This window comes from Hemitrygon akajei, chromosome 25, assembly GCF_048418815.1.
Source record: "Hemitrygon akajei chromosome 25, sHemAka1.3, whole genome shotgun sequence".
NCBI classification, from domain to species: domain Eukaryota; kingdom Metazoa; phylum Chordata; class Chondrichthyes; order Myliobatiformes; family Dasyatidae; genus Hemitrygon; species Hemitrygon akajei.
In genome coordinates, this window is record NC_133148.1 from 9,070,557 (window position 1) to 9,098,148 (window position 27,592).

At 51.5% G+C, this 27,592-nt stretch overlaps 1 protein-coding gene across 3 annotated transcripts in view; it reads left to right on the top strand.

The window, feature by feature from the left end:
- Positions 1–27,592, top strand: part of LOC140716366 (5'-3' exonuclease PLD3-like) — a 59,660-nt gene that overhangs the window by 28,322 nt on the left and 3,746 nt on the right. For all 3 annotated transcript variants that reach the window (XM_073029033.1, XM_073029031.1, XM_073029032.1), the window contains exons 5-11: positions 115–298; positions 5,137–5,254; positions 6,693–6,820; positions 7,343–7,543; positions 7,967–8,106; positions 11,854–12,019; positions 25,489–25,588. In XM_073029033.1, coding sequence (XP_072885134.1) covers positions 115–298; positions 5,137–5,254; positions 6,693–6,820; positions 7,343–7,543; positions 7,967–8,106; positions 11,854–12,019; positions 25,489–25,588 — 1,037 coding nt within the window. The remainder of the gene's footprint in view (positions 1–114; positions 299–5,136; positions 5,255–6,692; positions 6,821–7,342; positions 7,544–7,966; positions 8,107–11,853; positions 12,020–25,488; positions 25,589–27,592) is intronic.

The window sequence follows — 27,592 nt, forward strand, 5'->3', positions numbered from 1 at the left end:
TGCCACTTCTGTGAGGGGGTGTCAGCCAAATGTAGTGATGGGGAGAGATTTTGTTGTAACAAATTTTTTTTTTGTTCAAGTTCCACCTACTGAAGATCATTCTTCTGTTCCCAGTCTCACCCTTGTCGAAAGCATTCCAGAAGGGATGCACTTTGATCCCAATTTCACCAGGAATCCCTCCATTTCTGATGGCTGGATGAAGCTGTTGAGCAGTGCTGGGAGCAGCGTTGACATCGCCTCCTTCTACTGGACCATGAGAAACAACGACACGAGGACAGAAGAGCCCACAGCCAGGCAGGTGGGTCAGGAGATGCTCAGTCGGTAACCTCTGCCTGTAACCCATCACTGACCTCTTCACGGGCAGATGGGAGTCCGGAATGATGCACGGGCCACCCTTGGTCATAGATGAATTTAACATGATAACAGGCCCTTCAGCCCATTTCACCACAGCATTCTCCCTGCTAGTCTGAGCTGCCTGCATTTGTCCCATAACCCTTGAACTCACCTTCCTTCATATACCTCTTCAAATCCATGTTAAACATCGCAGTTGTACCTGCTGTGAACCTGGCAGCTCATTCCAGCTACTCTCCTGTTACCTCTCATCTTATCTTGTATCTGTGCTCTAGTTTTGGTCTCCCCAAGCCTAGGGAAAACCCTGTGGTTCCATCTTATCCATTCCCTCATGAGTTTACAAACATCCCTCATTCTCCTATACTCCAGGGAATAAGATAGTGTGGCCAACCACTCTCTGTAACTCCAACTCTCTAGTCCAGATAGCATCGTCATGTAGAGTGCCTATAAAGAGTATTCCCCCCCCCCCATTGGGAGTTTTCATGTTTTATTGTTTTACAACATTGAATCACAGTGGATTTGATTTGGCTTTTTTTGACACTGATCAACAGAAAAATACTCTTTCATGTCAAAGTGAAAACAGATCTCTACAAAGTGATCTAAATCAATTACAAATACAAAATAATTGCATCAGTATTCACCCCCCCCCCTTAATATGACACACCAAATCATCACTGGTGCAGCCAATTGGTTTTCGAAGTCACATAATTAGTTAAATGGAGATCACCTGTGTGCAGTCAAGGTGTTTCGATTGATTGTAGTAAAAATACACCTGTATCTGGAAGGTCCAATCACTGGAGAGTCGTTTATCCTGGCAAAAACTACACCATGAAGACAAAAGAACACTCCAAGCAACTCCACGCAAAGGTTGATGAAAAGCACATGTCAGGAGATGGATACAGGAAAATTTCCAAGTCACTGAATATCCCTTGGAGTACAGTTCAGTCAGTCATCAAGAAATGGAAAGAATATGGCACAGCTGTAAATCAGCCTGGAGCAGGCTGTCCTCAAAAACTGAGTGACTGTGCAAGAAGGGGACTAGTGAGGGAGGCCCGATAACTCTGGAGGAGTTACAAGCTTCAGAGGCTGAGATGGGAGAAACTGCGCATACAACAACTGTTGCCCGGGTGCTTCACCAGTCGCAGCTTTATGGGAGAGTGGCAAAGAGAAAGCCACTGTTGGAAAAAACTCACATAAAATCTCAGCTGGAGTTTGTCAGAAGGTATATGAAGACTCTGAAGTCAGCTGGAGGAAGGTTCTATGGTCTGATGAAACCAAAATTGAGCTTTTTGGCCATCAGACGGTGGCGTAAATCAAACACTGCACACCATCAATACCACACCATCCCTGCTGTGAAGCATGGTGGTGGCTGCATCGTGCTGTGGGGATGCTTCACTGCCCCAGGCCCTGGAAGGCTTGTGAAGGTAGAGGGCAAAATGAATGCAGCAAAATACAGGGAGATCCTGGAGGAAAACCCGATGCAGTCTGCAAGAAAACCTTGACTTGCGAGAAGATTTGTTTCCAGCAAGATAATGGTCTCAAACAGAAAGTCAAAGTTACACAGGAATGGGTTAAAAACAACAGAGTTAATATCCTGATGGCCAAGTCAGAGTCCAGACCTCAATCCAATTGAGAATTTGTGGCTGGACTTGAAAACGGATGTCCACTTGCAATCCCCATGCAACATAACAGGGCTTCTGCAGTCTTGTAAAGAAGAATGGGGAAAAATTTCAGTGTCCAGCTGTGCAAAGCTGATAGAGACCCATCCACACAGACTCAGCTATAATTGCTACCAAAGGTGCTTGTACTAATTACTGACTTGAGTGGGGTTAGTAATTACTTTGTGTTTAATAATTGTAATAAATTTAGACCAATATGTAGAAATTTGTTTTCACTTTGACAAAGTATTTTCTGTTGATCAGTGTCAAAAAAGCCAAATTAAATCCGCTGTGATTCAGTGTTATAGACCGTGAAAATTTCCAAGGTGTTGGATACTTTTTGTAGGCACCGTATCTCTTATGCACCGTACCTCTTCAGCTTGTCCTATAACAGGGTGTCCAAATCTGCACACAGTACGCCAAGCGCGAACTCATGAGTGACCTGTATAATGTGTGACGCTTTGGTGAAAGCCAGCGTGTTAAATGCCGCCTTCTCCGCCCTGATTACGTGAGTGGCCACTTGCGGTGAACCGCGCCCTCGTGGACAGGACTGAGCTGCAACAGTCTCCAGGTGGCCAGATGAATACGACCCCAGAACCTCGCGTGAAAGTCGAGGGCACAGCAATCTTCCGAGCAGGCCTCCCGTCTGTCCACGTAAGCGTTCGCTCCCTCCGCCACAGAGCAGTGGCGTGCCTTCAAAGCACACTGCAGTTACTTGCCCGGATACTCGGACGGCATTTCCCAAACTCTGCCATCCCTGCTCCAGGAAGGAAAATGACAGCAGCTGCAAGGGAAATGGAATCGGAATCAGGCTTGATATCACTGGCATACGTCGTAAAATGTTGCAGTGACAGTCCATTGCAGTATATGATCTTAAAGAAAACTAAGTTACAATAAGTGTGTGTGTGTGTGTATATATAAGTTAATTAAAAAGTGCATTAAGAAAGGAGAAAAAAAGCATTCAGAGCTAGTGTTCTGGTTCATTATCCACATCAGAAATCTGATGGCAGAGGGGAGGACGTGTTCCTGAAATGTTTAGTGTGGCTCTTCAGGCTCCTGAATCTCCTCCCTGGTGGATGCTGCCTTTTGACGGGGACCTGGATGCTGGGAAGGCCAGTGTCCTTGATGGATTTGTCTGAGTTTACAACTTTCTGCAGCTTTTCTGATCCCATGCAGTCCATAGCAGACAGTGATGCAGCCAGTCGGAATGATCTCCACGGTACATCTGTAGAAATTTGGGAGTTGACAACTCCTATAGGTTCCCATTCAGTTCATTGATTCAGCTCAGTAAAAGGCACTTCCAGCCCAGAGAGCTCGCGCCACTTTGTTACACCCATGTGACCAAATAATCTACTGACTTGTACGTCTTTTGACTGTGGGAGGAAATCAGAGCACTTGGAGGAAACCCACGCATTCATGGGGAGAACGTGCAAACTCCTTACAGACAGCGACAGAATTGAACCCGAGTCTGTGTCATTGTATTAGTGTTACGCTAACCACAACATTACCGTGCTACTTTGTGGCTAGTCCTTCATTGTCACTTGGTCTTAATCCATAAGATGTAGGAGCAAAACTGGGCCATTCAGCCCATTGAGTCTGCTGCAACATTCCTTCCTGGCTGATTTATTGTACCTCTCAACCCTATTCTCCTGCCATCTCCTTGTAATTCCCTGACTATTCAAGAACATATCCTCCAGGCTGAGTAAACTTGGCCTTTTCTCCTTGGAGCGACGGAGGATGAGAGGTGACCTGATAGAGGTGTACAAGATGATGAGAGGCATTGATCATGTGGATAGTCAGAGGCTTTTTCCCAGGGTTGGAATAGCTAACGTGAGGAGGCATAGTTTGAAGGAGGTTGGGGGGGGGGGTGTGATAGAGGGAAGTTTTTCACACAGATTGGTGAGTGCATGGAATGCACTGCCAGCAATGGTGTTGGAGGCTGATACAGTAGGGTCTTTTAAGAGTCTCTTGGATAGGTACGTGGAGCTTAGAAAAGTAGAGGGCGATGGGGTGGGGAAGTTGTCTCCAGAGCAGATGGCATGGTCAGCACAACATTGTTCTATGTCAACTTCTGCTTTAAATATACTGAATGACATGGACTCATCTGCTGTCTGTCGTCATGAATTCCACAGATTTACCACCCTCTGGCTAAAGAAATTCCTCCTCCTCTGCTTCGTCCTGAAGCTGTGGCCTGCGTTCCTAGACATGCCCCCCGCTATAGGAAATGGCCTCTCCGCACCATCAGTTCACCAGACCTCGTCGCTCCTTCTCCCACATCTGTGACCCTGTTCTGCTCGTCATTGACTTTGCTGCCTGTTTCAAAGAAAAAAGCAACTTTATTGGAAGTGCTTCAATAAATCGTTTCACGCTGCAATGACAACTAAACTGATTGATTGATTGAGAAACAGTGTGGAATAGTCCCGTGGCCCTCCATACAGCAACCCTGGCCTAACTCCCCACGGTAATTTACAATAACCAATTACCGTAACCTACTGACCGGTAACGAGTTTGGATGTGGAAGGAAACAGAAGCACTAGGAGGGGGTCGTAACAGGTGCTCCCTGCAGATCATATTGGAATTGAACTCTGAGCCCCAACACCCTGAGCTAAGATAGATTTGTGCTGACAGCTGTCGCACCCGACTAACTTCAGCCAAATTAAAATATTATTCCATACTGATCTGGGAAGCCATTGAATTCCCTGCAGTGTCCGGCACTTCCTTCACGCTCATAGCCAGCACCTTTTATCTTTCAGGGATGCCGGGGGTCTACCCAGCTTGGGCAGGGCCCTCAACTGCATGGGCAGTTTGGTCAGGCCCAGGGGCAGGTCAATCAGGGCAAATAAACCTCTTCTTGGTCGTCACGCTGTGCTGTGGAGCCCTACTGGGACAGTAGTTGTGCTGGGTAGGGTTTACTATAAATTCCTTGCTGTACCGTTGGGTCTTGGGCTAACCAGTCCTGTCTCCTTTCGTGATGCGAACACATTTTCCACCCAGATCTCTCTTCTTGCAGCCTCTCACAACTGGCTCCATCCACCTCCTCTCATTCCTTTTGTTGAAAGTGCTATGCTGTGCTGAATTCCGTCTGCACCTGTCACTAACCTCCTGATCTGTGGCCTTGTCTCCTCAGGGGGAAGCCATACTAAAGGAACTACAGAGAGTATCTGGGAAGCTCTCAGTCCGAGTTGCTGTCAGCAAGCCGAACCAGGAGCAGACTCTAGCCGACCTTAATCTGCTGAAGCAAAGCGGTGAGGAAACTGGGGAGCGACCGGGATACCGGAGTGTGTCGGAGGTGGGAGAATGTTGCTGGATTGGGGGACTGCAGACCTGTGGTGGAGAATGGGGGTTGGGGCTAATGGCTCTGTAGAGAGACTCCAGTAGTCCTGGCCAGTGGTTCAGGAAGGGACAGGCCAGTTCACCAGACCTCCTCCTTCCGGGTGCGTGACCCTGTGCTGCCTGTCATCGACGTCACTGTATGCTGAATGCAGATCCAATCCAGGTGGAGGATCTTGACTGGAAATGTTGCTTGTCCATGATATGAATGAATTATAGGAAGTGTAGGTGGAGCGATACCATATGGTCAGCTAGAGAAATGGGTAACAGTGCAGTGCGATATCAAAATAGTACATCAGGAAGGGGAGATAAAACTACTTTGGTTGTGACTTCTTTTCTTCATTTTGGGGGATTTTTTTCATGTCTGATTTACAGAAAAATTGGTTTACAGACTGTTCTCAGGGACAGAACCCAGGAACAGCCTGTGCTTGTCTTAAAGCAGGAGTTCCCAACCGTTTTTATGCCATGGTTGGGAACTCCTGCTGTAGAGGCAGTGGGTCACCACTCTGTGAATGAGGAGAGGTTAAGTAGGTTGCATTTTGAAAGGGCGCCTGAGTTTGCAACGCTTTGACAAGTAGACGGTTGGTGGGGGGGGGGGGGGGGGGGGGGTCAAGTCGCTGAATATTGTTAAGGTGGACAGACCATGTTTAAGAAGCAATTAGATGATGGTCATTGGTTTATTACTATTAGATGCATGAAGATACAGCAAAAAGCTTTCTGTTTGCCTGCCATCTAGACATTATTCCATAGATCAGTACATGGCAGTGGTACGAAAGGGGAAATGGTTATAGAGAATGTGCTGCCCTGGGAGACATGACTGTGCAAAGGCCATGTGGAAGGGAGGGGCCACGAGGAGAAAATGGAGGACATCACAGTGCAGAGGTCATGAGGCAGACTGAGCGATCAGGAGTTCATCTTTAATGTCCAGGTTTATAACAGTTGATCTGGTGGTACATGTTCTCAAGCTTTTGTATCTTCTATCTGATGGGAGAGGCAAGAAGAGAAGAGGGGCAAGGTGGGAAGAGTCCTTGATTATGTTGGGTGCTTTCCTGAGGAAGCGTAGACAAAAAATTTAACATGGCGAGGAAAAGGACTGGCCTACTGCATGCACGTGGGCTGGGTGTCGAAAGGGAAAGGTTCATCATGGACAGGATGGGCTGAAGGGCCTGCTTGAGTGTTCCGGACACCAAAGGCATTGAGAATATTGGGAAGAGAGTGGGAATGTAGTGGGTCAACAACAATTGTGTTGAATACCAGGGAAGGTTGATGGCTGAGGGGTCTGTGCCTGTTCCTGTTTCCAGTGTTTCTCTACGGAGGTGCAGTTGGGTGAATGTGTGTTTGATGCATTGGCAGGAGCCCAAGTGACGGTGGTGGACATGCCCAGACTGACCACGGGGGTTCTGCACACCAAGTTCTGGATTGTGGATAAGAAACACTTGTACATTGGGAGCGCCAACATGGACTGGAGATCGCTGACACAGGTACAGGACGGCACTTGTCAGAGACCGTGAAATGTCAGCTGGCTGGGGGACTTTGATCTGAGATTCCAAGTCTTTAAGGACCTCCAGAGAGAGGCGATTGTGGCAGGGCAGCCCAGCTTGGTGTACGGGTCACATTTCGGCATACACTCCCACCGATCCACCTCTGGCAACTTCTGTCATTTGCCTCCAGGCTGGCCACCCCAGTTTCCGGGCTGGAGGGCTGTCGGTTGGAGCACAACTCCAGGCATGCCAGCACCAAGCTGAGGCTTGCAGGGCACAACACGGGCACGGTTGCTGCCCTTTAGAGGGGTGTGCCGTGGGTGACAGAGGGTGTTAGATGCCTTGTCTGAGTAAGATCCTCAGTGAAACTGATGCTCCTAGAGCCCTTCCCTCTCCCCACTGCTGCCCATGTTGCCCCCTGTGTTCCCTCTCCATACCCAACCCTCATGAACAGGCGGTGATGCTGTTTGGGAGGGGCTGCTGCGTGTTCACAAACTCCTCGTCTTTCTCTTCCGTCAACAGGTGAAGGAGCTGGGCGTCATCATCTACAACTGCAGCTGTCTGGCCGAGGACCTGGAGAAGATTTTTGACGCATACTGGATTATCGGTGGGCCCAATGGTACCATCCCTCACACTTGGCCCAGTAATTACTCCACGGCCTACAACAGAGAAAGTCCCATGGAACTGAAGTTCAACAACACTCCAGCTAGCGTTTACTTCTCGGTGAGTTCCCTGGAGGAGCAAACCAGATCTGGCCTGTGGGTGGAGAGGTGAACAACCCAACGCCCCTGTGATTAAGATGCAGCTTTTTCGTTCTCCCACTCCGCACTTGTGACAAGGTGGACCTCCACTCTTCCCCCTCTACCCTTTGGAACAATTGTCAATGATTGATAAGATTTTTTTTGGGGTGGGGGGGGGGGGGCCTCTGTAACTTATTGATTAGAGCAATGCTGTTAGAGTTCAAGGTGTCGGAGTTCAGAGTTCAATCCCAGTAAGGAGTTTGTATGGCCGCTGTGGGTTTTCCCTGGCCGTGTCTCTAATTCTCAATGCCTGGGATGCCGCTGCAAGTCAGCTTTTCATTGCACCCTGTGCATACTCGAGCAAGTAGACTGTGACTGCAATCTCTTGCACCCTTCTCCCTTCCAGAGCTCTCCGCCTGCTCTGTGCCCAAAGAACCGGACCGATGATCTCACGTCCATCCTCAGCATCATTGACGACGCAGAGAAGTTTGTCTATGTGGCCGTCATGAATTACATCCCTGCTACGATATTTACTTCCCCCAGAAGGTAATGGACGTTCTTCGTCTGTCTGTCTATCTGTGTGCGTTTCCTTGTGTCTCTCTCGTTCGTGCCCCACTCATGAGGCTGTCTGTTGCTCCCGTCACCCGCCCCAGAGGTGGAATCCAAGCATCCTCTGCTTAGCTAAAACCCACCCACGGTTGTGTAGCTAATTGTATTTTAAACCTGCTGTCACTAGTGGCTGTTACTGGCCAGTGATGACCTATGTTTGTTTTTATCCAGCCTTTCAAAGAGAACTGTAACCTTCTGTGTGGGTGGTTTGGTGGGTGGGTGTCTGGGCGATGAAGGGTCATTGGTTATGTGTGAGCTGCATTCTGCACCTCCATTATAGTTGGGAGTCAGGCCTCCAGCAATTCCACCTCTGGTTGGTAAAAGAGTGTCCTGATCAGAATCAGGTTTAATATCACTCACATGTTGTGAATTTGTTGTTTTGTAGAGGTGGAATATATATTTTTTTAATCTGTAAGTTGCAATAGAAATATAAACAGTGGATTCCAGTTAATTGGGTCGTGTTTTGGCCCATTTAAGTGGCTGTTCCTATTAGCCAAAGTTTCATGGAAATAGTTAAAAAGGTATAAAAAAAAAGATAAACAGTAACAAGTTGTGTATTTAATTGAAATATAGAGAAAAGAACACTACCAGTAGTACTACGGTTCTATAAAGCTGTGTTTTAGTTCTTAATAGTTATTGGCAGAGGAATTCCATAAGATATAGGACGTCAGGCCATTTAGCCCATCGAGTCTGCTGTGCAATTTCATTGTGGTTGACCCATTTCCCTATCAGCTCCACTCTCCTGCCTTCTCCCTACAACCCTTCATGCCCTGACTAATCAATAACCTATCAACCTCTGCCTTAAGTGTATCCAATGACTTGGCCTCCACCACTACCTGTGGCAACAGATTCCACAGACTCGTTACCCTTTGGCTAAAGACATTCCTTTCATCTCCATTCTAAAAGGATGCCCCTCTATTCTGAGGCTGTGTCCTCTGGTCTTAGACTCTCCCACCATAGGAAACATCTCCTGCATATTCACTTGATTGAGACCTTTCGACATCTGATAGGTTTCAGTGACAATGACAATCCCCTTCATTCTTAATTCCAGTGAGTTCAGGCCCAAAGCCATGAAATGTTCCTCGTTTGACAAGCCCAGACATCAAAAGAGGCCTTATGGCCCATTGAATCTATACTGGATCTCAGAACAATACCTTTTCCCTAAATGTTCCTTGGGAGCCTGAACTCTTCCACATTGCCTTTGACCCCACGCACTGCACTCATAGTACACACACACGCACCTTCCTTCCCAACAATCCCCCCCCCCCCCCCCCCACCTCTATCTAGTTCTGGTTGCATCGATCATCCCCCGCAATGGATCCCATTATCAACTTCTTCACTGATGGCCTCTGTATTTCTGCTCATCTTCCTCCAGCAGCGATCTCCAACCTTCATCCTTGCCTCACTCCACTCTATCTGTCATTGCATTCTCTCTCTTTGCCTGTCACTATCTATCACCCACCTGCCTACAGTGTCTACAAACTCCATCCCCTCCCCTCCCCTCCCTGGCACAGCCTGCCCATCACCTTTCCCTCTTCATCAGTCCACCAGTCACGTCAGGCTCCTGTTTCACTTCCACATTTCTCGCTCCCTTTTGCCTCTCCCAAACTTGCCCACTCTACACCACTCTCAGTCGTACAGGGTCTTGTTCCTTCGTCCTCGACCCTTCACAAGGCCTGCTCGACCTGCCGAGTTTCTTGAGCAGATTTGGTTGCTCCATATTCCAGCATCGGCAGTCTCTCGTGACTCCTCCCCACATCCCTCCTGCCCCATTCTCCTACTTCTTACCCCCAGTGAGCTGTTCACAGCAGCAGGTTACCCTGTCTACGAGGGAAGGTGGGAGGTGCACCTCTTTACTGCTAGCATGTTTCTGTTTATGGGAGTTTCCTCTGCTGCAGAGAAACAGGCACTAGCTTTCATCAATCTGTTCTCCTTTCTTGTACGAGTCACGTCAGTCTGGAAGAGGAATTGGTTTATTGTTGCGTGCACCAAGATACAGTGGGAAATGCTTTCATGCCATTCATTTCAAAACTAACTGTTATCGATGTCGTGCAAGGGAAAAGCAGTGTTAGAGTGAAGAATTTAGTTTTAGCGTCCAAGGCAGGGAAAATCATGGCAGACACTACCCACCCAGCAATCTGCCTTCTGAAAAGTGCTATTGGGCTATTACAGCGAAAACTTCACACCATCTTAAAAGTGTCTCCTCCCAGGCAGTTAATCTGATCAACTGTTCTTGTTCGCTCCACACCCTGCCCCCCCCCCACCCCATCGGTTATCTCAATTAATGCACTGCACTGTAAACACTGTTTAAACACTTAATTGTATTTTTAATAGCTTTTTTATAGAATTGTTTCTAATTGTGAATCTTGTGTGTTTTATTGCACGTCACACCCTGCAATTGTACGGGGTAAATTTGATCCTACAGTTACAAAGTTAAGTGTAGTGCTCGTGCTCCAATTGATGGTGAGGAGCAATATGTACAAGTGCCGGAGGAACTCAGCAGGACAGGCAGCGGATTTGCAGCATCTGTTTGTGAGGGTGGGGATCGTTCATGTCCAGAGTTTCCCAGGGAGAGGATTTGCAGCATCTGTTTGTGAGGGTGGGGATCGTTCATGTCTAGAGTTTCCCAGGGAGAGGATTTGCAGCATCTGTTTGTGAGGGTGGGGATCGTTCATGTCCAGAGTTTCCCAGGGAGAGGATTTGCAGCATCTGTTTGTGAGGGTGGGGATCGTTCATGTCCAGAGTTTCCCAGGGAGAGGATTTGCAGCATCTGTTTGTGAGGGTGGGGATCGTTCATGTCCAGAGTTTCCCAGGGAGAGGATTTGCAGCATCTGTTTGTGAGGGTGGGGATCGTTCATGTCCAGAGTTTCCCAGGGAGAGGATCAGTCGCGCCCAGTACTAATGTCAGTGACCCCGCAGGTTCTGGCCAGCAATCGACAGCGCCCAGTACTAATGTCAGTGACCCCGCAGGTTCCGGCCAGCAATCGACAGCGCCCGGTACTAATGTCAGTGACCCCGCAGGTTCTGGCCAGCAATCGACAGCGCCCAGTACTAATGTCAGTGACCCCGCAGGTTCCGGCCAGCAATCGACAGCGCCCGGTACTAATGTCAGTGACCCCGCAGGTTCTGGCCAGCAATCGACAACGCCCAGTACTAATGTCAGTGACCCCGCAGGTTCTGGCCAGCAATCGACAGCGCTCAATACTAATGTCAGTGACCCCGCAGGTTCTGGCCAGCAATCGACAACGCCCAGTACTAATGTCAGTGACCCCGCAGGTTCTGGCCAGCAATCGACAACGCCCAGTACTAATGTCAGTGACCCCGCAGGTTCTGGCCAGCAATCGACAGCGCCCAGTACTAATGTCAGTGACCCCGCAGGTTCCGGCCAGCAATCGACAACGCCCAGTACTAATGTCAGTGACCCCGCAGGTTCTGGCCAGCAATCGACAACGCCCAGTACTAATGTCAGTGACCCCGCAGGTTCCGGCCAGCAATCGACAACGCCCAGTACTAATGTCAGAGACCCCGCAGGTTCTGGCCAGCAATCGACAGCGCCCAGTACTAATGTCAGTGACCCTGCAGGTTCCGGCCAGCAATCGACAACGCCCAGTACTAATGTCAGTGACCCCGCAGGTTCTGGCCAGCAATCGACAACGCCCAGTACTAATGTCAGTGACCCCGCAGGTTCTGGCCAGCAATCGACAACAGGCTGAGGAAGGCAGCGTTCGAACGGAGATTGCGCGTCCGTCTCCTGGTCAGCTGTTGGCGTCACACGGACCCCTCCATGTTCCCTTTCCTCCACTCCCTGGCTGCCCTGAAGAGCCGCTGGAAACCCCTGGAAGTGGAAGTGGTGAGTGAACCGTGATCCTGCACGCTGCAAGCAGTAGCTGTAGGCAGGGAAGATCTGTAGTTCTGTTATTCACATGGACTTTGTTAAGCTGTTTCCTGAGCTTGTGTTTTAACAGGACAGTGTTGGATCCGAGTCTTGAAACACATCCCTTTCTCTGATACTTTAATCAGGTTTGTTAACACTGATTATGGGTCTTCAGGCTCCTGTACCTCCCTGATGGCAGGAATGAGAAGGGGTGAGGTCCTTCGTGATGGATGCTGCCTTCTTGAGGTACTCCCTCGCGAAGAAACTCTTCCTGAATTCACTAGCCCACGCCATCAGAGAAAGTGCCTCGCAGTTGAAGAGGGCGGCAGTGCTGGAGAGGGCGAGGGAAAAGGAGGGGATTGGCTACGACTCCCAGCCCAGTGATTCAGTAGCCATAACGTATCGCTCCATGGCACAAAATTTAAAAACTGACCAAGTTTGTTGTTTCCTCCTTGTCCAGAGAAAATTTACAAGGATGTTGCCAGACTGAGTTATAGGGAAAGATCGAGTAGGTCAGGACTCTATTGTTGTAATTAAAGAAGTGTCCCTTGTCCTTTCGGTGTAGATATATAGCTGAGCCTTGACCTGAGGGGTTAGGCCATCCGTTTATGAAGTGGTGTGGCGGGGTGCTACACGCAGCGCTGAAATAACGACACGTAGTCGGTGAGCTGCAGTTGCAAAAGAGATTTATTCGAACTTCGCAGCCTCGCTTTAAAGCCTTCCTGATGTAGGGGGCGCGTATTCACAGTCCCGTCCCGCACGCGGACTTTTCCCCTTGCTGGTGAAGCAGACTTGGCGCCCTGTTTGGGACCGGCCTCAATGTCGGCGTGCGCCACTTTGTGGGCTGGTTCGAGTGCGCTGGGAAGTGGGTCGCCACATAACCCCCCTCCCCTAGAACCGGCGATACACCCCCCCAATGTCCACAGTCTGGGCTGGACCCTGTTTGGGAGGTCTGCCTCTGCGCCGCGGTGCCGGAATCTCGACCGGCTGCGCCAAGTCCACATGGGCCGGTTTGAGTCGGTCCACTGTGAAAACCTCCTCTTTCCCCCCAATGTCCAGCACGAATGTGGACCCGTTGTTTCTGATCACCGTAAACGGCCCCTCGTTGGGCCGCTGTAGCGGTGGCCGATGTCCGCCCCGTCGTACAAAAACGAACTTACAGTTTAGCAGGTCTTTGGGTACGCAGGTCGGGTTCTGCCCATGCTACGACGTGGGTATGGGGGCCAGGTTACCGAGCCTCTCGCGTAGTCTGCCCAGGACTGCTGCGGGTTCTTCCTTTTGCCCCCTTGGGGCTGGTATGAACTCCCCTGGGACGACCAGGGGTGCGCCGTACACCAACTCGGCCGACGAAGCGTGCAGATCCTCTTTGGGTGCCGTGCGGATGCCGAGTAGGACCCAGGGAAGCTCGTCCGCCCAGTTAGCTCCTCGCAGGCGGGCCATGAGAGCCGACCTTAGGTGACGGTGGAAACGCTCCACCAGGCCGTTCGACTGTGGGTGGTAGGCAGTTGTGTGGTGCAGCTGTGTCCCCAAAAGGCTGGCCATAGCTGACCACAGGCTGGAGGTGAACTGGGCGCCTCTGTCGGAGGTAATGTGGGCCGGTACACCAAAGTGAGACACCAAGGTTGCGATCAGTGCCCAGGCGCAAGATTCGGAGGTGGTGTCGGTGAGCGGGACCGCCTCTGGCCATCTTGTGAACCGGTCCACAATAGTCAGGAGGTGCCGCGCTCCTCGCGACACTGGCAGGGGGCCCACGATATCCACATGAATGTGGTCGAAACGCCGGTGGGTGAGGTGGAACTGCTGCGGCGGGGCCTTGGTGTGTCGCTGCACCTTGGCCGTCTGGCAGTGCATGCACGTTCTGGCCCATTCACGGACCTGCTTGCGGAGTCCGTGCCAAACGAACCTGCTGGAGACCATCCGGACGGCTGACCTGATGGAGGGGTGCGCTAAGTTGTGAATGGAGTTGAAAACGCGCCGCCGCCAGTTTGCCGGGACGACGGGGCGGGGTTGGCCGGTGGTGACGACACAGAGTAGGGTCCTCTCACCTGGGCCTATGGGGAGGTCCTGGAGCTGCAAACCAGAGACTGCGGTTCTGCAACTAGGGATCTCCTCGTCTGCCTGTTGCACCTCCGCCAGTGCTTCATAGTCTACCCCCTGGGACAGGGCTTGGATGTTAGGGCGGGAGAGGGCGTCCGCCACGACATTGTCCTTTCCCGAGACATGCCGGACGTCCGTCGTGTATTCAGAGATGTAGGACAGATGGCGCTGCTGGCGGGACGACCAGGGATCGGACACCTTCGTGAACGTAAAGGTAAGCGGTTTGTGGTCCATGAACGCGGTGAAGGGCCTACCTTCTAAGAAGTACCTGAAATCCCAGATTGCCAGGTATAGCGCCAACAGTTCCCGGTCGAAAGCACTGTATTTGAGCTCGGGTGGTCGTAGATGTTTGCTGAAAAACACCAGGGGTTGCCAGCGACCCTCGATGAGCTGTTCCAGCACCCCACCGACTGCCGTGTTAGATGCGTCCACTGTGAGGGCGGTAGGGACGTCCGTTCTGGGGTGCACTAGCATCGCGGCGTTTGCCAAGGCTTCTTTCATTTTAATGAAAGCAGCAGCAGACTCCTCGTCCCAGGTAATGTCCTTGCCCTTACCCGACATCAGGGCGAACAGGGGGCACATGATTCGGGCAGCTGAAGGGAGGAAGCAGTGGTAGAAATTTACCATACCCACGAATTCCTGAAGGCCTTTGTTTGTGTTGGGTCGGTGGAAATGGCGGACCGCGTCTGCCTTGGCGGGCAGAGGAGTTGCCCCATCTTTAGTAATCCCGTGGCCCAGGAAGTCGATGGTGTCGAGCCCGAACTGGCATTTGGCCGGGTTGATTGTCAGGACGTATTCACTCAGTCGGGCGTAGAGTTGACGGAGGTGGGACAGATGCTCCTGACGACTGCTGCTGGCTATGAGGATGTCGTCCAAGTAGATGAAAGCAAAGTCCAGGTCGCGTCCCACCGCGTCCATTCACCGCTGGAACGTCTGTGCGGCATTCTTTAGGCCGAACGGCATGCGGAGGAACTCGAAAAGGCCGAAAGGGGTGATGAGAGCCGTTTTGGGGACGTCGTCCGGATGCATCGGGATTTGATGGTATCCCCGGACGAGGTCCACCTTGGAGAAGATCCGTGCGCCGTGCAGGTTTGCTGCAAAGTCCTGAATGTGCGGCACAGGGTAGCGGTCCGGTGTTGTAGCCTCATTCAGCCTGCGGTAGTCGCCGCATGGTCTCCAACCCCCTGATGCTTTGGGCACCATGTGCAGGGGGGAGGCCCATGGACTTGTCGGACCGCCGGATCATCCCCAATTCCTCCATCCTCTTGAACTCCTCCTTCGCCAGTCGGAGCTTGTCTGGAGCAAGCCTTCGAGCACGGGCGTGGAGGGGTGGTCCTTTTGTCGGGATGTGGTGAACTGCAGTGCCAGAACCGATGGGAAATCCGCCAGGACTCTGGTGAAGTCGTTGTCGGACAGGGTGACGGAGTCTAGGTGTGGGGCCGGCAACTGGGCTTCACCCAGGGAGAATGTTTGAAAGGTCTCAGCGTGGATCAGTCTCTTCCTTGGCAGGTTGACCAGTAGGCTGTGAGCCCACAAAAAATCCGCACCCAGGAGCGGTTGGGCTACGGCGGTCAGTGTGAAGTCCCACGTGAACCGGCTGGAGCTGAACTGTAGCCGCACCGTACGGGTGCCGTAGGTCCTTACTGTGCTGCCGTTCACGGCCCTCAAGGTGGGACCCGGTGCCCTGTTGCGAGTGTCGTAACTCGTCGGAGGTAAGACGCTGATCTCGGCTCCAGTGTCGACCAAAAAGCGGCGTTCCGACTGCTTGTCCCAGACATACAGGAAGCTATCCCGATGGCCAGCCGCCGTAGCCATCAGCGGCGGCTGGCCCTGGCGTTTCCCGGGAACTTGCAGGGCGGGCGACAGCGGCGGGCTTCTGTGCCCCACCGCTGGTGGTAGAAGCACCATTGTTCGTTGGGCTCCTCACCCCTGCCTCTGGGGTTAGCAGGCTCTGCTGCCGGGCCTGGTCCAGTTTGCTGCTGGGAGTGTGGCCTGGTGATCTGTGCGACGGACGCCCCACTCTCCTTCTTGGTGTTCCACAGCAAGTCTGCCCGGGCTGCCACCTTCCGGGGGTCGCTGAAATCCACGTCGGACAGCAGCAAGCGTATGTCCTCGGGCAGCTGCTCCAGGAATGCCTGCTCAAACATGAGGCAGGGCTTGTGTCCTCCGGCCAGGGACAGCATCTTGTTCATCAAAGCCGATGGCGGTCTGTCACCCAAACTATCCAGGTGCAGTAAGCGGGCAGCTCGTTCGCGCCGTGAGAGTCCGAAAGTCCTTATGAGTAGGGGTTTGAATGCTGTGTATTTCCCGTCCTCCGGGGGCGACTGTATGAACTCCTCAACCTGGGCCGCTGTCTCCTGGTCGAGGGAGCTCACCACGTAGTTGTAACGTGATGTTACTACTTCGAGGTTATCTGCCGAATGTGGAATTGGGCTTCTGCCTGCTGGAACCATAGGTGAGGTTGCAGCGTCCAGAAGCTTGGCAGTTTTAACGAAACTGCATGAACAGATGCGGCGTCGTTCATCTCCGGTCCAAATATCGTTTGGGCCGTCGGGGTCACCAATTGTAGTGGTGTGCTACACGCCGCGCTGAAATAACGACACGAAGTCGATGAGCTGCAGTTGCAAAAGAGATGTATTCGAACTTCGCAGCCTCGCTTTAAAGCCTTCCTGATCCCGCCCTCCCCGGGCGGGAATGCTGTAGACACAGACCCGCGCGCGGGCTTTTCCCCTTGCTGGTGAAGCAGGCTTGGCGCTCTCTTTGGGACTGGCCTCGATGCCGGCGCGCGCCGATTTGTGAGCCGGTTCGAGTGCGCTGGGAAGTGGGTCGCCACAGTGGTTCTTTTGTCTCACTGATACACAGATAGCATCTACAATATTACTCTGTTTATGTTTGGGTGTAGGATCCTTGGGGTGGACGATCTTCTGTCAGGTTTGAAAAACGGGGATATGGTGTTTGTTAAAAACCCTTTGTCCAAAATGTGCACGTTGTTATCAGAGAGGACGGGTGGTTTGAAAGAGGGGTTAAAGAAGCCATCCCAGTCAAACTGGAAAACCTATCCTGAATAGAGAGGGCGAGCTACCAGACCACCTATCAGCTACTTCCATGCAGTCCTAACCTCTCTACCCCATCTCCACAATGGTTCGCACCTCCATTCATGCAAAGGTAAGACTAATGATACCTTTCAACAACTCTCAGAGTCTGTCAACCACCATGGATCAGAATTGGAGAGGACTCTTGGATGAGTGGCAAAACGTCTCCTAGGCAACACAGCGTCCAGCTTTACCTGCCATTGATATACGATGACGGAAAACCTCCAGAGACGTGGATTAGTGTTATCTCCTGTACACGAGTGTAAAGGAGAATGAAATAATTGTTACTCTAGGTCTGCTGCAGCACAAAAACACAATAATAAAGCACACAATAACTATAACTACATTAGATAGCTTGTATACAGTGATTGTATGTCAATCATGTGACACTTGGTGACTGACAGGAAATAATAAAATTGTGGTCTGATGGGTTAGTGGGTGGAGATGTTGATTAGCCTGACTGCTTTGGTAAAGAAGGGCTCATGTTACAGAAAATCACGTCTTGGGTGATGTTTATGATAGAACATAGAGGAGGAACAGGCCATTCGGCCCAAAACGTTGTGCTGAACCAGCTAAAAAGCAAATCAGAAACACCCAAACGCTAATCCCTCCTACCTACACCGTGTCCATATTCTCCACCTTCCTTGCATCCATGTGCCTAGCTGAGCCTCTAATGTATTTGCCCCTGTCAGCATACCAGACAGCACATTCCGGGCATCCAGCACTCTCTGAGTAAAGAAACATCCCCTTTGAATGTATTTGCCCCTGTCAGCATACCAGACAGCACATTCCGGGCATCCAGCACTCTCTGAGTAAAGAAACATCCCCTTTGAATGTATTTGCCCTGTCAGCATACCAGACAGCGCATTCCAGGCTTCCACCACTCCCTGAGTAAAGAAACATCCCCTTTGAATGTATTTGCCCCTGTCAGCATTCCAGACAGCGCATTCCGGGCTTCCACCACTCCCTGAGTAAAGAAACATCCCCTTTGAATGTATTTGCCCCGTCAGCATTCCAGACAGCGCATTCCGGGCATCCAGCACTCTCTGAGTAAAGAAACATCCCCTTTGAAGTTGGCCCCTCTCACCTTCAGTGCATACCCTCTGGTATTAGACACCTCAACCCTGACAAACAGGTGCTCTGCTCACTCTCTGTTCGCTTTATCTCATAATCTTGTAAACCTTTATCAGATCTCCTCTCAGCCTTCGCCGCTCCAGAGAAAATTATCCCAAGTTTGTCCACTCTCTTGTGATAGCACATGCACTCTAGCACCCTGGTAAACCTCTCTGCAGCCTCTCCAAATCGTGATCATCCTCCCTACAGTGGGGTGACCAGAAGTGGCCGAGCCAGGGTTTCATAAAATTGCAACATAACGTCTTGACTTCTGAACTCAATACTTTGACTAATAAAAGCAAGTATTCCATAAGCCTTCGACCTGTGTAACCATGTTCGAGGAGCTATGAACAAGGATCCCAAGATCTATCGGCTCAGCAACACTGTTAAGGACCTTGCCCGTAACGTCTCCATGCATTTCCCCTCCCGAGGTGAAGCTCCTCACATTAACCTGGGTTAAACTCCATCTGCCATTTCTCAGCCCATATCTGCAACTGATCAATATTGCGCTGTATTCTTCGGCAGTCGTCTGCACCATCCACAACTCCACCAGTCTTGTTATCATCCGCAAACTTACTAACCCACCTGTCTACATTTTCCTCCACGTACTGCAGGCATTTACAGAGTGTAGGTGCCACAATGGCTCATCTTATAGACTTCCTCCGAGTTCCAGGGCCCTGGGTCTGACCCTGATCCCGGGTGCTGTCCGTGTGGAGTTTGCACAGACTCCAGAGGCCTGGGTCTGACCCTGATCCCGGGTGCTGTCCGTGTGGAGTTTGCACAGACTCCAGAGGCCTGGGTCTGACCCTGATCCCGGGTGCTGTCCGTGTGGAGTTTGCACAGACTCCAGAGGCCTGGGTCTGACCCTGATCCCGGGTGCTGTCCGTGTGGAGTTTGCACAGACTCCAGAGGCCTGGGTCTGACCCTGATCCCGGGTGCTGTCCGTGTGGAGTTTGCACAGACTCCAGAGGCCTGGGTCTGACCCTGATCCCGGGTGCTGTCCGTGTGGAGTTTGCACAGACTCCAGAGGCCTGGGTCTGACCCTGATCCCGGGTGCTGTCCGTGTGGAGTTTGCACAGACTCCAGAGGCCTGGGTCTGACCCTGATCCCGGGTGCTGTCCGTGTGGAGTTTGCACAGACTCCAGAGGCCTGGGTCTGACCCTGATCCCGGGTGCTGTCCGTGTGGAGTTTGCACAGACTCCAGAGGCCTGGGTCTGACCCTGATCCCGGGTGCTGTCCGTGTGGAGTTTGCACAGACTCCAGAGGCCTGGGTCTGACCCTGATCCCGGGTGCTGTCCGTGTGGAGTTTGCACAGACTCCAGAGGCCTGGGTCTGACCCTGATCCCGGGTGCTGTCCGTGTGGAGTTTGCACAGACTCCAGAGGCCTGGGTCTGACCCTGATCCCGGGTGCTGTCCGTGTGGAGTTTGCACAGACTCCAGAGGCCTGGGTCTGACCCTGATCCCGGGTGCTGTCCGTGTGGAGTTTGCACAGACTCCAGAGGCCTGGGTCTGACCCTGATCCCGGGTGCTGTCCGTGTGGAGTTTGCACAGACTCCAGAGGCCTGGGTCTGACCCTGATCCCGGGTGCTGTCTGTGTGGAGTTTCAAATGTGAAACAAATGGGATTTTACACACTACCACATTCGAGGTTCATGTCAGTAAAAGCTCTCCTTTTAAGTGGACGGATGTCTTCAGACGTTGGGGCACTGGATGAGCAACATGGGGATTGACGTGCACAACCGTGTTGGTCCTGGTCTCTGTACTTGCTCCCCCACAGCTATTGGCCACACAGACTCTGAAAGGGCAGATGTGTTCATTCCACTGAGACTCTGAAAGGGCAGATGTGTTCACCCCCACACAGACTCTGAAAGGGCAGATGTGTTCACCCCACTGAGACTCTGAAAGGGCAGATGTGTTCACCCCCACACAGACTCTGAAAGGACAGATGTGTTCACTCCACACAGACTCTGAAAGGGCAGATGTGTTCACCCCCACACAGACTCTGAAAGGACAGATGTGTTCACCCCACACAGACACTGAAAGGGCAGATGTGTTCACCCCACACAGACTCTGAAAGGGCAGATGTGTTCACTCCACACAGACTCTGAAAGGGCAGATGTGTTCACTCCACACAGACTCTGAAAGGGCAGATGTGTTCACCCCACTGAGACTCTGAAAGGGCAGATGTGTTCACCCCACACGGACTCTGAAAGGGCAGATGTGTTCACCCCACACAGACTCTGAAAGGGCAGATGTGTTCACCCCACACAGACTCTGAAAGGGCAGATGTGTTCACCCCACACAGACTCTGAAAGGGCAGATGTGTTCACCCCACACAGACTCTGAAAGGGCAGATGTGTTCACCCCACACAGACTCTGAAAGGGCAGATGTGTTCACCCCACTGAGACTCTGAAAGGGCAGATGTGTTCACCCCACACGGACTCTGAAAGGGCAGATGTGTTCACCCCACACAGACTCTGAAAGGGCAGATGTGTTCACCCCACACAGACTCTGAAAGGGCAGATGTGTTCACTCCACACAGACTCTGAAAGGGCAGATGTGTTCACCCCACACAGACTCTGAAAGGGCAGATGTGTTCACCCCACTGAGACTCTGAAAGGGCAGATGTGTTCACCCCACTGAGACTCTGAAAGGGCAGATGTGTTCACTCCACACAGACTCTGAAAGGGCAGATGTGTTCACCCCACACAGACTCTGAAAGGGCAGATGTGTTCTTCCCACACAAACTCTGAAAGGGCAGATGTGTTCACCCCACCGAGACTCTGAAAGGGCAGATGTGTTCACCCCACACAGACTCTGAAAGGGCAGATGTGTTCACTCCACACAGACTCTGAAAGGGCAGATGTGTTCACCCCACACAGACTCTGAAAGGGCAGATGTGTTCACCCCACTGAGACTCTGAAAGGGCAGATGTGTTCATTCCACTGAGACTCTGAAAGGGCAGATGTGTTCACCCCACTGAGACTCTGAAAGGGCAGATGTGTTCACCCCACACAGACTCTGAAAGGGCAGATGTGTTCACCCCACTGAGACTCTGAAAGGGCAGATGTGTTCACCCCACTGAGACTCTGAAAGGGCAGATGTGTTCATTCCACTGAGACTCTGAAAGGGCAGATGTGTTCACCCCACACAGACTCTGAAAGGGCAGATGTGTTCACCCCACTGAGACTCTGAAAGGGCAGATGTGTTCACCCCACACAGACTCTGAAAGGGCAGATGTGTTCACCCCACACAGACTCTGAAAGGGCAGATGTGTTCACCCCACTGAGACTCTGAAAGGGCAGATGTGTTCACCCCACACAGACTCTGAAAGGGCAGATGTGTTCACCCCACACAGACTCTGAAAGGGCAGATGTGTTCACCCCACACAGACTCTGAAAGGGCAGATGTGTTCACTCCACACAGACTCTGAAAGGGCAGATGTGTTCACCCCACACAGACTCTGAAAGGGCAGATGTGTTCACCCCACACAGACTCTGAAAGGGCAGATGTGTTCACCCCACACAGACTCTGAAAGGGCAGATGTGTTCACCCCACACAGACTCTGAAAGGGCAGATGTGTTCACCCCACACAGACTCTGAAAGGGCAGATGTGTTCACCCCACTGAGACTCTGAAAGGGCAGATGTGTTCACCCCACACAGACTCTGAAAGGGCAGATGTGTTCACCCCACTGAGACTCTGAAAGGGCAGATGTGTTCACTCCACACAGACTCTGAAAGGGCAGATGTGTTCACCCCACACAGACTCTGAAAGGGCAGATGTGTTCACCCCACACAGACTCTGAAAGGGCAGATGTGTTCACCCCACACAGACTCTGAAAGGGCAGATGTGTTCACCCCACTGAGACTCTGAAAGGGCAGATGTGTTCACCCCACACAGACTCTGAAAGGGCAGATGTGTTCACCCCACTGAGACTCTGAAAGGGCAGATGTGTTCATTCCACTGAGACTCTGAAAGGGCAGATGTGTTCACTCCACACAGACTCTGAAAGGGCAGATGTGTTCACCCCACACAGACTCTGAAAGGGCAGATGTGTTCACCCCACTGAGACTCTGGAAGGGCAGATGTGTTCACTCCACACAGACTCTGAAAGGGCAGATGTGTTCACCCCACACAGACTCTGAAAGGGCAGATGTGTTCACCCCACTGAGACTCTGAAAGGGCAGATGTGTTCACCCCACCGAGACTCTGAAAGGGCAGATGTGTTCACTCCACACAGACTCTGAAAGGGCAGATGTGTTCACCCCACTGAGACTCTGGAAGGGCAGATGTGTTCACTCCACACAGACTCTGAAAGGGCAGATGTGTTCACCCCACTGAGACTCTGGAAGGGCAGATGTGTTCACTCCACACAGACTCTGAAAGGGCAGATGTGTTCACCCCACACAGACTCTGAAAGGGCAGATGTGTTCACCCCACTGAGACTCTGAAAGGGCAGATGTGTTCACCCCACACAGACTCTGAAAGGGCAGATGTGTTCACCCCACTGAGACTCTGAAAGGGCAGATGTGTTCATTCCACTGAGACTCTGAAAGGGCAGATGTGTTCACCCCACACAGACTCTGAAAGGGCAGATGTGTTCACCCCACTGAGACTCTGAAAGGGCAGATGTGTTCACCCCACTGAGACTCTGAAAGGGCAGATGTGTTCTTCCCACACAAACTCTGAAAGGGCAGATGTGTTCACCCCACCGAGACTCTGAAAGGGCAGATGTGTTCACCCCACACAGACTCTGAAAGGGCAGATGTGTTCACCCCACTGAGACTCTGAAAGGGCAGATGTGTTCACCCCACACAGACTCTGAAAGGGCAGATGTGTTCACCCCACTGAGACTCTGAAAGGGCAGATGTGTTCTTCCCACCGAGACTCTGAAAGGGCAGATGTGTTCACCCCACTGAGACTCTGAAAGGGCAGATGTGTTCACCCCACTGAGACTCTGTAAGGGCAGATGTGTTCTTCCCACACAGACTCTGAAAGGGCAGATGTGTTCACCCCACTGAGACTCTGAAAGGGCAGATGTGTTCACCCCACACAGACTCTGAAAGGGCAGATGTGTTCACCCCACACAGACTCTGAAAGGGCAGATGTGTTCACCCCACTGAGACTCTGAAAGGGCAGATGTGTTCTTCCCACACAGACTCTGAAAGGGCAGATGTGTTCACCCCACTGAGACTCTGAAAGGGCAGATGTGTTCACCCCACACAGACTCTGAAAGGGCAGATGTGTTCACCCCACTGAGACTCTGAAAGGGCAGATGTGTTCTTCCCACACAAACTCTGAAAGGGCAGATGTGTTCACTCCACCGAGACTCTGAAAGGGCAGATGTGTTCACCCCACACAGACTCTGAAAGGGCAGATGTGTTCACTCCACACAGACTCTGAAAGGGCAGATGTGTTCTTCCCACACAGACTCTGAAAGGGCAGATGTGTTCACCCGACACAGACTCTGAAAGGGCAGATGTGTTCACCCCACTGAGACTCTGAAAGGGCAGATGTGTTCACCCCACTGAGACTCTGAAAGGGCAGATGTGTTCACCCCACACAGACTCTGAAAGGGCAGATGTGTTCACCCCACTGAGACTCTGAAAGGGCAGATGTGTTCACCCCTCTGAGACTCTGAAAGGGCAGATGTGTTCACCCCACTGAGACTCTGAAAGGGCAGATGTGTTCACCCCACTGAGACTCTGAAAGGGCAGATGTGTTCACCCCACACAGACTCTGAAAGGGCAGATGTGTTCACCCCACACAGACTCTGAAAGGGCAGATATGTTCACCCCACACAGACTCTGAAAGGGCAGATGTGTTCACCCCACTGAGACTGCGAAAGGGCAGATGTGTTCACCCCACCGAGACTGTGAATGGGCAGATGTGTTCACCCCACTGAGACTCTGAAAGGGCAGATGTGTTCACCCCACACAGACTCTGAAAGGGCAGATGTGTTCACCCCACTGAGACTCTGAAAGGGCAGATGTGTTCACCCCACTGAGACTCTGAAAGGGCAGATGTGTTCATTCCACTGAGACTCTGAAAGGGCAGATGTGTTCACTCCACCGAGACTCTGAAAGGGCAGATGTGTTCACCCCACACAGACTCTGAAAGGGCAGATGTGTTCACCCCACTGAGACTCTGAAAGGGCAGATGTGTTCACCCCACACAGACTCTGAAAGGGCAGATGTGTTCACCCCACACAGACTCTGAAAGGGCAGATGTGTTCACCCCACCGAGACTCTGAAAGGGCAGATGTGTTCACCCCCACACGGACTCTGAAAGGGCAGATTTGTTCACCCCCACACGGACTCTGAAAGGGCAGATGTGTTCACCCCACTGAGACTCTGAAAGGGCAGATGTGTTCACCCCACTGAGACTCTGAAAGGGCAGATGTGTTCACCCCACACAGACTCTGAAAGGGCAGATGTGTTCACTCCACACAGACTCTGAAAGGGCAGATGTGTTCACCCCACACAGACTCTGAAAGGGCAGATGTGTTCACTCCACACAGACTCTGAAAGGGCAGATGTGTTCACCCCACTGAGACTCTGAAAGGGCAGATGTGTTCACCCCACACAGACTCTGAAAGGGCAGATGTGTTCACCCCACTGAGACTCTGAAAGGGCAGATGTGTTCACTCCACACAGACTCTGAAAGGACAGATGTGTTCACTCCACACAGACTCTGAAAGGGCAGATGTGTTCACCCCACACAGACTCTGAAAGGGCAGATGTGTTCACCCCACACAGTCTCTGAAAGGGCAGATGTGTTCACCCCACAGGGCTCTGAAAGGGCAGATGTGTTCACCCCACACAGACTCTGGAAGGGCAGATGTGTTCACCCCACACGGACTCTGAAAGGGCAGATGTGTTCTTCCCACACAGACTCTGAAAGGGCAGATGTGTTCACCCCACACAGACTCTGAAAGGGCAGATGTGTTCACCCCACCGAGACTCTGAAAGGGCAGATGTGTTCACCCCACACAGACTCTGAAAGGGCAGATGTGTTCACTCCACACTGACCTTTCTACCCTCCCCTCACTCACTGAGGCTGGGTAATGTTACCGGGAGCCCCGTCTCCAGTGGTCTGTTGTTATGGAAATACATTAACCTTTTCTGTTTGCTTCTTACAGAGAGTCTTTGTTGTCCCAGCAACACATAAGCAGAGGAAGATCCCATTCGCTCGGGTCAATCACAACAAATACATGGTAACAGACAAGGTGGCCTATATCGGTGAGTTCCCGGCTGATTTGATTGCGAACTGTCGGCTCTGTCAGTGTTTTGGATGGCAGCATTGATGGCCCTGTGGCTAAGTTTGCGGATGTTACAGAGATAGGCGTTGTGGAAGCCGAGAAGCTGCAGAAGGACAGATAGATTACAAGAATGGGCGCAGAAGTGGCAGATGGAACAGAGTGTTGGGAAATGTTTGGTCATGCACTTTGGTACAAGAAATTAAAATACAGATTGCTTTGCTAACAGGGCAGAGAATTCATACAGCTGAGGTGCGAAGGGATTAGTGAGTCCGTGCACAATTCTGTAAAGTTTCACTTGTAGGTTGAATCAGTGGTGAGGAAGGCAAATGCAATGTTAGCATCGATTTTGAGCGGATTACAATATAAAAGCAAGGATGGTAATGCCAAGACGTTATAAAGAACTGGCGAGGCCTCGCTTGAATTGAATTGACTTTATTTCAAGTCAAGTCAAATCACTTTTATTGTCATTTCGACCGTAACTGCTACGTACAGTACATAGTAAAAATGAGACAACGTTTTTCAGGACCATGGTGTTACATGACACTGTACAAAAACTAGACTGAACTCCGTAAAAAAAAACACAGAGAAAGCTACACTAGACTACAGACCTACACAGGACTGCATAAAGTGCACAAAACAGTGCAGGCATTACAATAAATAATAAACAGGACAATAGGGCAGTAAGGTGTCAGTCCAGGCTCTGGGTATTGAGGAGTCTGATAGCTTGGGGGAAGAAACGGTTACATAGTCTGGTCGTGAGAGCCCGAATGCTTCGGAGCCTTTTCCCAGACGGCAGGAGGGAGAAGAGATTGTATGAGGGGTGCGTGGGGTCCTTCATAATGCTGTTTCCTTTGCGGATGCAGCGTGTAGTGTAAATGTCTGTGATGGCGGGAAGAGAGACCCCGATGATCTTCTCAGCTGACCTCACTACCCGCTGCAGGGTCTTGCGATCCGAGATGGTACAATTTCCGAACCAGGCAGTGATGCAGCTGCTCAGGATGCTCTCAATACAACCCCTGTAGAATGTGATGAGGATGGGGGGTGGGGGTGGGAGATGGACTTTCGCAGAAAGTAGAGACACTGCTGGGCTTTCTTTGCTATGGAGCTGGTGTTGAGGGACCAGGTGAGATTCTCCATCAGGTGAACACCAAGAAATTTGGTGCTCTTTACGATCTCTACCGAGGAACTGTCGATGTTCAGCGGGGAGTGGTCGCTCCATGCCCTCCTGAAGTCAACAACCATCTCTTTTGTTTTGTTCATGTTCAGAGACAGGTTGTTGGCTCTGCACCAGTCAGTTAGCCGCTGCACCTCCTCTCTGTAAGCTGACTCATTGTTCTTGCTGATGAGATCCACCACGGTCGTGTCATCAGCGAACTTGATGATGTGGTTCGAGCTGTGTGTTGCAGCACAGTCGTGGGTCAGCAGAGTGAACAGCAGTGGACTGAACACGTAGCCCTGGGGGGCCCCTGTGCTCAGTGTGATGGTGTTGGAGATGCTGCTCCCGATCCGGACTGACTGAGGTCTCCCCATCAGGAAGTCTAGGATCCAGTTGCAGAGGGAGGTGTTCAGGCCCAGTAGGCTCAGCTTTCCAATCAGTTTCTGAGGGATGATTGTGTTGAATGCTGAACTGAAGTCTATGAACAGCATCCGAACGTATGTGTCTTTTTTGTCCGGGTGGGTTAGGGCCAGGTGGAGGGTGATGGCAATGGCGTCATCTGTTGAGTGTTTGGGACGGATGTATTTCTTACATCCTTCACGTACATGAGTAAAAATACATGAGTGTGAATCAATCAGTCTGATGGCCTGGTGGAAGAAGCTGTCCCGGAGCCTGTTGGTCCTGGCTTTTATGCTGCGGTACCGTTTCCCAGATGGTAGCAGCTGGAACAGTTTGTGGTTGGGGTGACTTGGCTCCCAAATGATGCTCCGGGCCCTTTTTCTCGCACCTGTCTTTGTAAATGTCCTGAATAGTGGGAAGTTCACATCT